The sequence below is a fragment of the Maylandia zebra genome, linkage group LG20, assembly GCF_041146795.1.
Source record: "Maylandia zebra isolate NMK-2024a linkage group LG20, Mzebra_GT3a, whole genome shotgun sequence".
Taxonomy (NCBI): Eukaryota; Metazoa; Chordata; class Actinopteri; order Cichliformes; family Cichlidae; genus Maylandia; species Maylandia zebra.
This window is the reverse complement of record NC_135186.1, coordinates 33,785,846-33,799,848: the sequence shown is the minus strand read 5'-3', so window position 1 is coordinate 33,799,848 and position 14,003 is coordinate 33,785,846. Positions and strand designations below refer to the sequence as shown.

General features: G+C 42.5%; 1 protein-coding gene across 3 annotated transcripts in view; it reads left to right on the top strand.

Moving 5' to 3' along the window:
* plxnb3 (plexin B3) overlaps positions 1–14,003 on the top strand; it is a 93,297-nt gene that overhangs the window by 75,187 nt on the left and 4,107 nt on the right. For all 3 annotated transcript variants that reach the window (XM_076878356.1, XM_004568148.5, XM_004568149.4), the window contains 27 exons: positions 804–917; positions 1,021–1,111; positions 1,930–2,099; positions 2,441–2,592; positions 5,098–5,200; positions 5,283–5,419; positions 5,502–5,678; positions 5,757–5,922; positions 6,008–6,139; positions 6,879–6,983; positions 7,073–7,234; positions 7,394–7,545; positions 7,802–7,902; positions 8,118–8,335; positions 8,462–8,640; positions 8,750–8,816; positions 9,086–9,232; positions 9,312–9,392; positions 10,494–10,572; positions 10,745–10,848; positions 10,955–11,042; positions 11,217–11,383; positions 11,820–11,980; positions 12,076–12,223; positions 12,319–12,383; positions 12,533–12,608; positions 12,702–12,776. In XM_076878356.1, coding sequence (XP_076734471.1) covers positions 804–917; positions 1,021–1,111; positions 1,930–2,099; positions 2,441–2,592; positions 5,098–5,200; positions 5,283–5,419; positions 5,502–5,678; positions 5,757–5,922; positions 6,008–6,139; positions 6,879–6,983; positions 7,073–7,234; positions 7,394–7,545; positions 7,802–7,902; positions 8,118–8,335; positions 8,462–8,640; positions 8,750–8,816; positions 9,086–9,232; positions 9,312–9,392; positions 10,494–10,572; positions 10,745–10,848; positions 10,955–11,042; positions 11,217–11,383; positions 11,820–11,980; positions 12,076–12,223; positions 12,319–12,383; positions 12,533–12,608; positions 12,702–12,776 — 3,417 coding nt within the window. The remainder of the gene's footprint in view (positions 1–803; positions 918–1,020; positions 1,112–1,929; positions 2,100–2,440; positions 2,593–5,097; positions 5,201–5,282; positions 5,420–5,501; positions 5,679–5,756; positions 5,923–6,007; positions 6,140–6,878; positions 6,984–7,072; positions 7,235–7,393; positions 7,546–7,801; positions 7,903–8,117; positions 8,336–8,461; positions 8,641–8,749; positions 8,817–9,085; positions 9,233–9,311; positions 9,393–10,493; positions 10,573–10,744; positions 10,849–10,954; positions 11,043–11,216; positions 11,384–11,819; positions 11,981–12,075; positions 12,224–12,318; positions 12,384–12,532; positions 12,609–12,701; positions 12,777–14,003) is intronic.

Here is a 14,003-nt window from a genome sequence, read left to right as displayed (position 1 = left end):
ATTTATTTAGGGTTAACCTTGGTTTACTCTTCTTAACAAGAAACAAGATCAACATGTGCAAAACCACCACCTACTGACCAATCATTCCAACGCAGCAAAATCCTGTGAACCTCTGTGTGCAGATAGTGAGAGAGTATAGCAGGGATCTCAAATTCATTTTACATCATGAGCCACTGTGATCGTGGACCGAATCAGCGAAACCGCACAGTTTAACCACACACTTAACTCCTGAGACGCTTTAATACAACAAAAAAGTGCAAATTCAACAATACATCTCAGTTTGTCTGTGTGATACAATAATGATACTTTTGGCTTAAATTGTAAGAAATTAATGTGTAAAAATGTTGTTAGCTCAGTGCACAGATTGTTTTTTCTTTTTTCATGTTTTTCCTGTGGACTCACTGTAAAAATCATGAATTCCTGTAGTAGTGAAAAAACGGGAATGTTCTGTTATTTAATTGTTTATATATATCGTATTTACTTTCGTGTAGTATGAATAGGCGTGGGGGAGGTTTTTATCAGTAGTACAAGCTCTAAAAACACAGTTAAAAGTCTAGATTATACACCCTCCTTCACATTTTCAAAGACTGGAATCAGTGGCAGGCTGATTCTAGCCCCCAGGCTTTGTCTGGTACCTACTTTAAAGAGATTGGCCGTTTAGATGAAATGTAACCAGATAAGGCAAAGGTATCCCGGGTATGTTGAACTATTTTCGTGGTACCAGCCTTCGGGCGTTGGTCTGTTCTATTGACCTGAATCACTAAAATCAAACAGCTGAGTGTCTGTGTGTGGTCTCTCTGCAGGATGAAGCTCCGTATGTGTGTGTTGTTGAAATCGAAGGATCCCGGACTAATCTGACAGCTTCTGTGGAGAAAATGCACGACAACACGCACACCTTCACCTGCATGCAGCATCAAGTAAGAGACGCACGCAAACACGTTTGCAGATAATTAGTTAATGGCAGTAACCACACAGCTGATATTTAAATTTCTGTCTGTCCACCTGTCCCACTGTCTGTAGTTTCAACATCCAGTCAGTCAACTTCAGTATTCTGCTCCTGTCTACCTGCGGAGAGGGGAACGACGCATTGATGCCTCACCTGGACTCCGACGTAAGAGCCTTACCTGTGTGCGGATGTAGTGCACACTGAGGGCGTGGGCCTCCTTTACTAATATTTAGACAAAAAATAAGTACACACATGAAATTACACTTGGATTCATGACAAGTTTCTAGTGCCCAGTACTGTTTTTACTAGTGAATCAGAGTGTTGTGTCCCCTGAATCCTGAACTGTATGTGATACATAAAATAAACACAGACCAGGGGAAGAGGAAGCAGGGAAAGGGAAAGCTCCAACCTACGACAAAAGCCTCGCTGCAGTTACTGAAACCATATGTGGAATATTGCCAAGAAATGAAGGTTCAGCAGTAAGGATGAAAGGACATCAATTTCATGGTTATTTCATACAGCTCTAATACCAAAGCATTAGAAAATGAATGGTTTTAAATGTTAAAGCATTTTAATAATTCTAATTTAAACATTTGAAACTCAGATATTATCTTTATTAAGTCTTTGGATCTTTTTTATATAGTATAAAAGATCAATTGCTTATTAGAATTAGAAACGAGCAACTATAGATTTAACTATTTTTGATATTGTTTCTGGTATTAATATCACTACTAGTATTATTCAGTTTAAATATCTGCATTAACATTTTCTAGGACAGCTGTGTGTCATTCTATAACTGTGCATACAGTCTGAGTCTGTGTGAAAAACACTCACTCACACAGACTCATGCATTCACACAGTGATGAGGCCCACTGTGTTTGACCAAAGTCAGCATGTGGGTGAGGATGGGGGTTAATGTTTTCACAAAGACAGAAAGAGAAATGCATTCATGATATTTGTCTCCTTTTCTTATTAATATACAGTCCAGCTGTATGACTGCTCAGCTGGCCAATCAGATTGCTCACAGTGCAGGGCGGTGCCTAAAGAGTACGGCTGTGTATGGTGTCCTGGAAGCCCAGCCCCGAGCTGTGTGTACAGCCGAACCTGCTCCAGTAAACCTGCAGACACCTGCCCGCCTCCTCAGATCACAAAGGTGGGTCTCGTCAAAGTCCACGTAGAGGAAGTCCCGCAACTGTGCACCATACTGGATCAAATCCAGGCAGTAATTTTGATGCCCTGTCTGAGTGAACCTGGTATAACTTTAATTTCAGTGGTCACTGGGACCTAAAAACTGCATGTACAGAATCATCAGTCACATCCAATAAAAGCAGCTTCAAAGGTGGTTATTGGCTATTTGGGGGCAGGACAGCTGCCATCTTTGTGTTCCTACAATTCTCCCGCAGATTTCCGTCTCTCGTCCTTTTATAATGATCGGAAGATCAGTCTGTGTGTCTGCAGAGCTCGTTCAAACTGTTTCTACCTGTCTGTCTGCAGGTGGAGCCTGCCTCCGGTCCTCTAGAGGGCGGCATTCTGGTGACGATCACAGGATCGAACCTGGGCATGAAGTATGAGGATGTGGTGGGCGGCGTCACTGTGGCGGGTATTCAATGCCTGCCTCAGTCTAAAGGTTACAAGATCTCCACCAGGTAACATGATGATTACATTAGTGTTTACGGGATTCATTTATGCAAACGTTCAGCACATAACTGAATCACAGAGAGATGTGATGAGACCTCCCTTTCTGTCTGCTCTGTAACAAACCTGGCAGTCACCAGTTCAGCACAATAACATATAAATAACTGGGATTCTTGATGTCTTGATGATGATAGTCCAGAAGTTTTCAATCCAACAATATTCTTCTGAATGGTGTAAAACCACAGACACCCACTTGTAGACTGACGTAGCAGCCGTGACATCACCCACTGGTTAGTGAAGTCCCATTAAGAAGCCTCAAGTGAGTCTTTATGCTGTCGCCATCTTGGTGTTTTTAAACCATATGTGTGATCTGATAGAGAAACTGAGGCTCCTTTTAGCAGCAGAGGAGTCGCCCCCTGCTGGCCATTAGAAACCATGCAGGTTTAAGACACTTCTGCATTTTTACGATTTTATTTCGTACTGTGGATGTGATCACAAAGCTGTGTACTGACTTCTGACACGTGAAATGACCTATTAAATCCAAACAGTAACAGGTCACCTTTCCGACATCATAATAAAATCAGAAACACTTCCAGCCATGCTTCAGTGCTCGATTGTGCTCATATGTCTCATATTAAAGCGCTGAAACAGTCTTCAGTGAACACCTTGAAACAGAAAAAGTCTAGAATCAGGTGAAATCCTCCAAGGATGCCACTCTAACGTGTCCTCTCTCATTTCCTTTCAGCAGCTCTAACATAGTCAAATATTCTTATTCCTGTCTGTGTGACACTAGCAGCCCGTTGAGTCACTTTTCTTTATTGCTCTAAGGAGCTCTACAACCTGTACAGCGCATAACGCCTCCCATCCTCAGAGCCTCGATTTAGATCAGGGAGAACCTTTAACAGGAGACAAATCTATCTGATGCTCACACAGGGAGAAAGTTCAAACACAAGCTTTTATGGAGCGAAGCCTTTTTCTCTTCAGAACTGATTCTGTTTGAACTCACTCCCTCGGGAGCAAAATCTCCATTCTGATTTAGCCTCCGTGCTTTATTTGAATAAGCTATCAGATTGAAATCTTCCGCATGACTTTGTTTAATTTTAGAATACTTTCACCAACTCAGCCTCGGGGATTTCGTATCTTTAGGAACTTTGGGACCTGCTCCAAAGTTTAAAACTTTATCAGTTTAGTTTTATGTTGTTATCTCAACTTCAGCTTGATGTTACCAAGTAAAGACAAACACGTTAACGCTTCCTCGAGGTTGGAACGAGGCTAAATAACAAGGGGAAAAAAAGAACTGGGTCACATCTTATTTGACCTTCATGGAAAATGTCACAAGGTCAAGAAAAGATGCAAAAGCTTGTGACAGTGAATTCTGTTGACGCTGGTCTTCCGTGATAAAACTACAATTTCAGTAGAGGGACTACAAAAACTTGTGTTCTTAGCTTGATGTTTTATGGAGGCTTTATAACTATGAACAATATAATGTAACATCAATGCTGGTGAAATAAAATGCTGGTATTAAGAAATATTGTTAAATCTAACATCTCCTAACCATATTAAGGCTTTTAGCATCTCTGAAATAGAATTAATTGATGCTAATCCCGAAATATCCCAAATGAGAACATAGCCAGTGTAACACTGTAACCCTCGCTTCACTTTGATCATTTTAATTAAGCTTATTATATTTCTAAATCTACATTACAGATAACACGCAGATTTTAATAAAAGGCTATTATAAGTTCAAAGCATATGCATTATTGTAAAAGATGGAAGCCGCAGCTGTAATTTACACGCTGGCCTCCATCATCGTGTCAGATATTTTTATCTTTGCTTTCATTAATAGTCTTATGGTGCACTCGTTGAGTTGTGGGTTATCATCATCTCCTTTGCTTCCATGAAGGATGCTCCAGTGCATTTGATAAATGAGATTCACAGGGTTTAACCAGGCTTGCTTATTATACGGTTGTCGCACAGATACTTCTGGGTCACCTGATCCAGCCCTAACTATTATCTTAATCAGAAAGAAAATGTTTTAAAAAGTAAAAAGAGTGAGGATGAGACTGCTACAGCAGTTTAAAAATCTAAAAAGTTCTGAGGATGGTTACTTTGGTTCCTGAGTTGACTTTTTCCATTTCTATTCCAGTGTGGAACCAATCAGGTTCTGAGGTGTGACATCTGTCGTGTAGGTGTAGAAAGACTGCAGCGAGTCGAGTGTGTCTTATAGCAGGGCTATGTTATCAGAATATGTGATTTTGACCTTGAAAATTGATTTTCCAAAACAGTCACTGGATAAATAGATAAACACACACGTAAGTGACACACGTCAGAACAGTTGGGATGTGGCTATGGTGACTCAGAGCTCAAAGGAATAAACAAAAGTTGTTTTTTTCCCAGTGTTGTTCCACCAATAGGAATCTTCCACAGTCGGCACGCCAGTATAGCTGTCCTCCTCTGCATGGAGACACACAAGCTCATGTTTGCTTTTTCTGTGTGTGTTTGTGTGTGTGCATCAGGGTTGTGTGTGAGCTGCAGCCTAGTGGGAAGCAGAAAGAAGGGCCCATCTTGGTTACTGTGGGAACAACTCGTGGGAGGTCAACAAAGATGTTCACCTATCAGGTAAGACTGAGTAGCCCAGTGTTACGTGGTATCTGGTCACCAGTATAAAGGTATATCTGATGTCTAACATGTTGTGGTTCAGGATCCCCTGCTGCAGGATCTCATTCCTAATAAAGGTCCCGTCTCCGGAGGAACCAGGCTGACCATCAAAGGACGACAGCTGCTCACCGGGCAGACGTCTGACCTGAGCGCCTTCCTGGGCACCCAGCCCTGCTACATGTAAGTACAACGCCACGGCTTCTGGTACTGCAGCACCAATACTACTACTTGCCTGACTGTCTGTCTCCTCGCCTGTTCTCAGAGTTGAAGAGGTGAATGACACGCAGCTGGTGTGTCAGACTGGTTCCAGCAATCGGACGGGTCTCGTCCCAGTTCGGGTTCTGTTTGGTAAAGCCGAGCGGACTATTCCAAACGTTACCTTCCATTACCTCGAAGACCCCGTCATCACCAGCGCCATACCTGCCGAGAGCTTCTATGCGTAAGCGCCAGTCGCCTTACACCTGCACTCGATCCTCACACACACGCACACCTGCTAATTAGCTGTTGACCGTTTTAGGGGTGGGCGTGTCATACGAGTGGAGGGCAGGAACCTGGATGTGGTGCAGCAGCCAATCATATCTGTGTGGGTGGAGCCTCTAGAGGTACAAAGGGTGAAACGGAAGAAACGACTGGCTCTTCTCACCTCCAAGCAGCAGCTTGTCTTTAACAGCACCATGACAACGGTAAGACAAACGGACCAATCGGAGACGAGCTTTTAAAATTCTTAGCCTGTCTCACGCCTGTTTTACCTCCCCGTCTGCCTCTCAGGTATCAGAGCGCTGCTCCATCCTGTCGTCCTCTCAGATGACTTGCCCGACCCCCAGAGTGAACCCAGAGGTCAAAGTTAAGGGCGTCTGGTTTCAGCTTGATAACGTCAGAGTCCACTATGAGAGCATCAAGGTACCTCCCATGATTAAAAGGGTCAAACACCAGGGTGGATTATAGTGAGAATACATCCTTGATGACTTCCTTCACTCGTCCAGTTTTCTTCAGCGTCTGGTCCTGTGACGTTTGATCGTACATCCACGATGCACTGCGAACAGGAGCTGCTCAGAGTCAGTTCTGCTGCTTTCATAGGAGCAGATTAAATCTCCAAAATCTGAATTTTGTCAGTTCAAATACTTTTTAAGGGGTGATACTGGGCTGCTGTATGGATTTATTGGAATTAGGAGTGAAGCGGCACACATGCATTTCTTTATCAAAGCCTAATTTTTTACTTCACTTTAAACACAGTGTGACGCATTAATATGAACAAATGGGGCATATGTTGTCACGTTGCTTCCCTAACGTCTAGCAGAGCCCCACAAAAATTTCCACTTCGTTAATTTTCACATAGTCAAATATAAAAGCATAAAAAAAGGATGCAGATGATTGAAAATAAAGGATGAGGCTCTAGAGGGATTTGAATAGCAATTTACTTAAAAGAAAAGGAAGGGACTGAAAGGGTTTTAAATAAAAGGAGATTAAAAAAAAGCAGATTTTAACTGGAATTATTCCCGAGGCTGAAAAATGAGGCATACGTGCTTTGAAACCTGCCTGACAGACAGAAATCCAGTGTGAATGAAGCCTTACTGAACAATTTTCCACTTCTAATGCTTGATGGAAAACCTTTTTGTCTCTCTGCTTGTCTGTCTTCCAGGGTAAAAGCTTCACTTACTATCCAAACCCAGTTTTATTTCCAATCAACCGAGAAAATCTAGATGTGCCGTTCCGTTTCAAACCTGGAGGAGTGATCGCTGTGGAGGTACAGCAACTGTCGTATGTGAATCCTGAGCCATGCAGACGGAATAAATTCAGATTTAACCTCCGTTTCTGTCTCTTTTCGTCCGTCAGGGCCAGGACCTGACCAGAGCCATGTCCAAAGAGGAAGTGAAGGCTTGGCTTGGAGATCAGGAGTGTGACGTGAAAACTTTGGACAGTACTCACCTGTACTGTGACCCTCCAGAGGTCCAACCACTCAGTGTGGATGACAGCCATGAACTTCCTAGCCTCAAGGTGATCTTTGGTTTTGAGCTGTTGGCTTTTACAGGGATTCATATCCAAGGCAGAGATGCTTTTTAGGGATTTTCCAGCTCGGTTGGTATACAAGGGCCAGTGGTTTACTCATTCTCACACTCAGCCTTTTTCACTCTCTGTCTGCATGTCTTCTGTTAGGTTTTCATGGGAAACCTGCAAGTGGACCTGGGATTGGTTCAGTACGACAGCAACTCTCTGCTGCCTGCTGTCCCATTGGCTGCTCAGATCGGTTTGGGGGCAGGAGCAGCTGTCATCATCCTGTCAGTGTTGGTCATCATCCTCATGTACAGGTAAGTATCCACCTGTGTGTGAAACCAGGTGTGTTTTTAGGCGACTTTTCTGTGCTGTTGTGACGTCTTGTTTTGGATTTTGTTTCCTCTCAAACGCCTTTATTTGTATTTTTGTGCTTAAAAAACAAAAAGGACTATCACTTCATTTTTGTCTGCAGTGACATTTTAAAAGTCGACTCAATGTTTTTATGAGAATATTCTTCATCTCATCATTAATCTTCAGTGTTTTTGTTTTGTTGTTTTTTGCTTTGTGCAGGAGGAAAAGTAAACAGGCTCTCCGAGATTATAAAAAGGTTTTACTGCAGTTAGAAACTCTGGAGATCAACGTGGGAGATCAGTGCCGCAAAGAGTTCACTGGTATGAAAACACATTTTAAATGAACTGCAAACCGTCGTATTGTGTTGGACTTCTTAGTCATCTGGATTTCCTGATGGCAGATCTGCCCAAAAATGTTAAAACTTTAAAGATTTACTGAGCCCTCTGTGTTTGATTGGATACATTTAAATTTAAACTCTTTACGTTTTTGAAATCTCAAGCTGCCATTTGCTCCTCGTATACCTCTTGTCCTTCAGACCTGATGACAGAGATGATGGATCTGAGCAGTGATGTGGGAGGACCAGGAGTCCCCCTCTTGGACTACAGGATATATGCAGAGAGAGTTTTCTTCCCTGGCCAGCAGACGGCGCCACTGAGTCGTCAGCTAGATCTGCCTGAATCGAGGAGGCAGACTGTGGAGCAGGGCCTGCAGCAGCTCAACAACCTGCTCAATAACAGACTCTTCCTCACCAGGGTGAGTGGAGATAGTGGGAGGAGGCAGGAGAATGACCATATGACGTCTAAGACTCACAGGTGACATTTTTTCTATATGCCTCTGTGTGTGTGTGTGTGTGTGTGTGTGTGTGTGTGTGTGTCTCAGTTCATCCACACTTTGGAGGCCCAGCAGGGTTTCTCCCAGCGAGATCGTGGCTACGTGGCCAGCCTGCTCACCATGGCTCTGCACGACAAACTGGAATACTTCACTGAAGTCATGAAGAGCCTGCTGCAGGACCTGGTGCAGCAGTATGTTGCCAAGAACCCCAAACTCATGCTGCGCCGGTACGCAAAGCAAAAGCAACTTCAGTCACATTAGAACTCAACAGGAAGTCTTTTCAGGTTTAAAGGTGTCTGTCCTACTGATGTCTTGGCTTGCCTGTTTGTCTTTCAGAACAGAGACGGTCGTTGAGAAGATGTTGACCAACTGGATGTCCATCTGCCTCTATTCCTTCCTGAAGGTAAGTGTCTCTCTGGCTCTGTCCCACTGCCTGTCCCATCTCACCAGGTCCCTGACCACATCCCAGTAGAATCATTGAGGTGTAGTCCATTTTTCTTTTGCCATAATTGTTAATTCACATTTCAGCAGAGGGTATCCAGAGATTGATACATTTCTTTTTGAGTGTTGTGAATTAGAACCAATCAAAAAACACGAGATTGTCTCAGTGTTGGGTATAAAACTACCATGCATAATGTTGGCCACCCGGTCGCTGCTCTTTTTGTCTATCAGGAGGTGGCGGGAGAGCCTCTCTACATGCTCTACAGAGCCATAAAGTATCAGGTGGACAAAGGGCCGGTGGATGCTGTGACGGGAAAAGCCAAACGAACGCTCAATGACAGTCACCTGCTGCGGGAGGACATTGAATATTGCTCAGTGGTAACCAGAGTAACAGACATCACACTGATCTGCAGCTGAATCACTGATTCATTTATGACAAGTCATCTCTTTCTCTCAGACTCTGACAGTGCTGGTGAAAAACGGAGTCGAAGTTCAGCCATGTCCTGTTAAAGTGCTCGACACCGACACGATCACACAGGTACATGCTTGTTTGTACGGTAGGGCGGTGTCTATTTTTAATGCCTTCACACCTTTTGGTTATACTGCATATGATAGTAAGTGATATGTGATGGTGATAGTTATTGTGGCTACAAATATATGTTTGATTAGCTGAATAAACCTTGCTTAGCATAATTTCAATTCAATTCAGTTTTATTTATACAGCACCAAATCACAACAACAGTTGCCTTAAGGCGCTTTATGTTGTAAGGTAGACCCTACAATAATACATACAGAGAAAAACCCAACAGTCACATGACCCCCTATGAGCAAGCACTTTGGGTGACAGTGGGAAGGAAAAACTCCCTTTTAAAAGGAAGAACCCTATGCCAGAACCAGGCTCAGGGAGGGGCGGCCATCTGCTGCGACCATATGCTGCTGCATAAGAAATAATAGATGATTTAATAATTACTGATGTTTCATCAAGGGACAACTGTTAGGTCATGCAAGCAGCTATTAATCAGTGGCTACAGCCCATATAGCTGCAACTGAGGGCAGCTGTACTCTGTCAAAACCGAAGTCCTGATGTAGCTAACCTGCAAGCTGGAAGGCGGAACAGGTGTTAAATGATGATTTTAAAAAAGTGTTATTTTATCTAAACTGTATTGGTTATATTAATAATACTAATAATACTGTGTGTGTTCATTTGCAGTGTTCATTTGCAATGAAAAGCCCCTGCAGTTAGTAACTGCTAAAGTTAGCCACCTTTGACTAGTTTTCTTACTTTTAGAGTTTTCATTTAGGCAATTACTCTTTGGGGAAATGCCTACCTTCTTGTTTCTGGTTGCCGAAGGGTCCAGTGGCATTTGCAGTGTCTAGCATTGCCATCTTTTGTCTCACCTTTCTGACCTTCTGCAATGTAAGCCCCTCCCAGTCTCGCTATTTTTCACGGCTCACTGAGCTCAGCTACATCGATCCATCGATAAAAAGTGCCCTCTGGTGGCATGTTCTTTCTGTTGCACTACAATACAAAATTTCACTGCAGCATTTAATTTCAGATTCATAGAAGTAGTCGTCTATATTCTTAATTCCACTGGGATTTCTAAATACCTTTGTCACTTTGCTGTCTGCTTGTGTTCAGGTGAAAGATAAGATTCTGGATCAGGTCTACAGAGGAGCTCCATTCTCTCAGAGACCATCAGCTGACAGTCTTGACCTCGGTAAACACCTGTCTCACCTATCTGTTGTATGAGATGGCTGAAAGTAGATTAAATTGGCCGAAGCATTAGTGGGTGTTTTAAATATTCGGTTAGTGGATCTGAGAATGCATAGTGTCATCATATCCGTAGATCCAGACTGGCAGCTCATATGTACCTGTTTCTTTGTCAATAGAGTGGCGTTCAGGCCAAGCAGGTCATCTGACCTTGTCGGATGATGATGTCACAGCAGTGGTTCAAGGTCGTTGGAAACGACTCAACACACTGCAGCACTATAAGGTGAAAACAACTGGCCAATCGTGTTCCACCATCACCACCTTCTCTGCTCCTCCTTCCAGTTGTCCATCTCCTTGTTCACATCGTTCTCTGCTCTTTGGTTCTTCAGGTTCCCGATGGCGCCACAGTCGCTCTCATCCCTCGTTCTCAAAGTTCAGGTGGAGTGGGAGTCAACCAGGTCTTCCAAACTGGAGAGAGTAAGAAACACATCTTAACAGAATATCTCAATATTAAAAATATAATATAACCCTAAAATCTAATACTCCCAGAGATTAAAATTAATGTAGCACAAAAAAGAGGAAAAATAAAACTCTGTGTAAAAGTATTACACCAAAACATGGTGGCTGACCGTCTATTTATGGTGGCTGCAGAAACGCCAATGCTGGAGGGTGAGGAGGAGGAGGGTCTCCGTCTATGGCACCTGGTGAAGAGCAGTGAAGATCCTGAAATCCCAAAACACAGAAAGAGCAGTATGAGGGAGAGGGAGAGAGCCAAGGCCATCCCAGAGATTTACCTGACCAGGCTGCTGTCCATGAAGGTAACACACATATCCTTACCTTTAAGCATTGTGGGGACGTCAGACATTGTGGGGACCATTGATTCTGGAGGTTAAACAGCAAATAAATTTCACATGGTGGAGATATGTGCAAAATAGATGTGTGTGTGTGTTCTGATATTAGTGTGTGTGTGTTGCTGCCATACCATCTTTTACCACTAGGGGGCGGTAAAGAGTTAACTCTCCACCACACACCTCCACAGACAAACTCTTGGTCTGAGGAGTGTGTGGGATAAACACTAAAACCTTTACAGGTATACCTGTTAAATTTAAGGTTATTTTTGTGCAGACTTGTTTGTTTGGTCTCCATTCTATCAGGTAGCTGTCCTTGCCATGTGATAAGTACAAACAAATACACGCCAGAGAACTGACCGCCTGGCTATCTGTCCTTCAACTTTACTTTTCTGTCTCTCACTAGGGGACATTGCAAAAGTTTGTGGATGACGTGTTTGTGGCGATACTCAGTACAAAGCGTCCTCCTCCGATCGCCGTGAGGTTTTTCTTCGACTTTTTGGACGACATGGCTGAGAAACATGGAATTGACGACCCAGAAACTGTCCACATCTGGAAGACCAACAGGTGAGGCACACATCTGGTTATCCGATCGAGATTTTCAACTCCCACAACCCTCTCACCCCTTTCCCTCTCTCTGACCCATGTCTTTCTCCCTCCAGTCTCCCTCTTAGGTTCTGGGTCAACATCCTGAAGAACCCTCAGTTCGTTCTGGACGTTCAGGTGACTGACAGCATCGACGCCGTTCTGTCTGTCATCGCTCAGACCTTCATAGACTCTTGCACCACCTCTGAGCACAAAGTGGGACGGGTAAAAATTCTGTCTCTTGTTCAGCCTGGCTATGTATTGGTTTTGGTTTTTTGATTTTGTTTTCTAGGCTTCATGGTTACTTTTTCTCCAATCAGGACTCGCCTGTAAACAAGCTGCTGTACGCCAGAGAGATCCCCAGATACAAACAGCTGGTGGAAAGGTGAGACAGCTTCTTGTCCCCATTGTTTAACTCATAATGCACTATAGAGAGACTGTTTTTATGCTGTGGGGAAGATAAGATCTAATTTAGCTGATGATTCTTTGAGCCCGAGAGCCGCAGTACTGATAACCTTCTGTGTATGCGCTCAGGTATTACAGTGACATCCACAGTGCTGCGTCAGGCTGTTATCAAGAGATGAATTCCACTCTGACTGAACTTTCTGGGGTCAGTAAACACAGACTGAACAGAGCCTGAAATACTGAAATTCAGCTGTAAGAAAAACTGATGTTAAAACTGTCTTTGCCTGTCTGCCTCCAGAGTTTTGCATCAGAAATGAACAATCTTGTGGCTCTCCATGAGCTCTACAAGTACATCAACAAATATTATGATCAGGTAGTACACACACACACACACACACACACACACACACACACTTGTTTTTATATCTCATTGGCATAATGCTTTCCCTAGCCCCTAACCATCAAAAATTAATGCCTAACCCTAACCCTCAACCTGACACTAAAACCACATTTTGAGTCTCAAACATGCCTTCAAACTCGTAGGAATGGGTATTTTGTCCCCGTAAGTGACTGTTGGTCTCCACAATTTTAGTAGCATGCAAATTTTCTGTCCTCACATAGATGTCTAAACATGTACACACACACACAGGCTATGGGCTGGTAATGGCTTGGATGCTATTGGGATGTAGATGGACGGATCAATGGATGGATACTTTAATACTTTAATTTCCCTTGTGGCATCAATATTGTGTTACAGCAGCAAGATAAAAATAAAAATAATGGAGTCTACAATAAATAAGCAACATAGTTAAAATAAAGGTGCCACCTATTAATGAGGGCCTTATACTGTGAGAGAGTGCTGCATGGTATTTATATAAAAGTGATAAAAACAGTAAAGAATGGGATCGTCTGACAGGCATTTTCACCTCTCACTAAATCTATTTTCAGCCCTGACTTTTTTTTTTAAGCAACTGTAAGTAGATTACAGGTTCATTGTCAGGTTTACCTGATAACTTTTTTTTAAATAAAATAAAATAAAAAATAAATTATTTTATTTACAAGAAAAGAAACAGAACAGTAAATCTGATTTTATCTCAGCATCTGTTTCTAAATAAATCTAAATGTTGAAGTCAGTGTATCCAAGTAAGTCACGCTGCCAGATCATTATCTGTTTTTTATGATAATCTGTGAAAAAATAGCCATTTTATTTGTTTTTATTTATAGGAAAAATAAAATATAAAAGTAGTTCTGAGGGAAAACTTATCTTATACTACAATATGTGAGTCCTCCACAAGTCTTCTGATTAAGAAACAGTTTGTGTCTGAATAATTCGTATAAAGGTTATTTACTGTGAACACCTGTAAGTTCTCACTTAGCACTTTAATTGCACTACAAATGTTTTATATACATTTGCAGTGCATTAAGTGTATTATATAAATAAAATACTTGGTAACAGGTGCACTCTGTTCTTCTGAAGAAATCACGAAGTATTCAGATTACATTGCATTTTTGCAATCCAGTGGTTAAAATGACAGATTACAATAAAAGAAACAAACATGTATTTGGTTATTAGCAGCTCTCTAGACTAATCTTACACTTC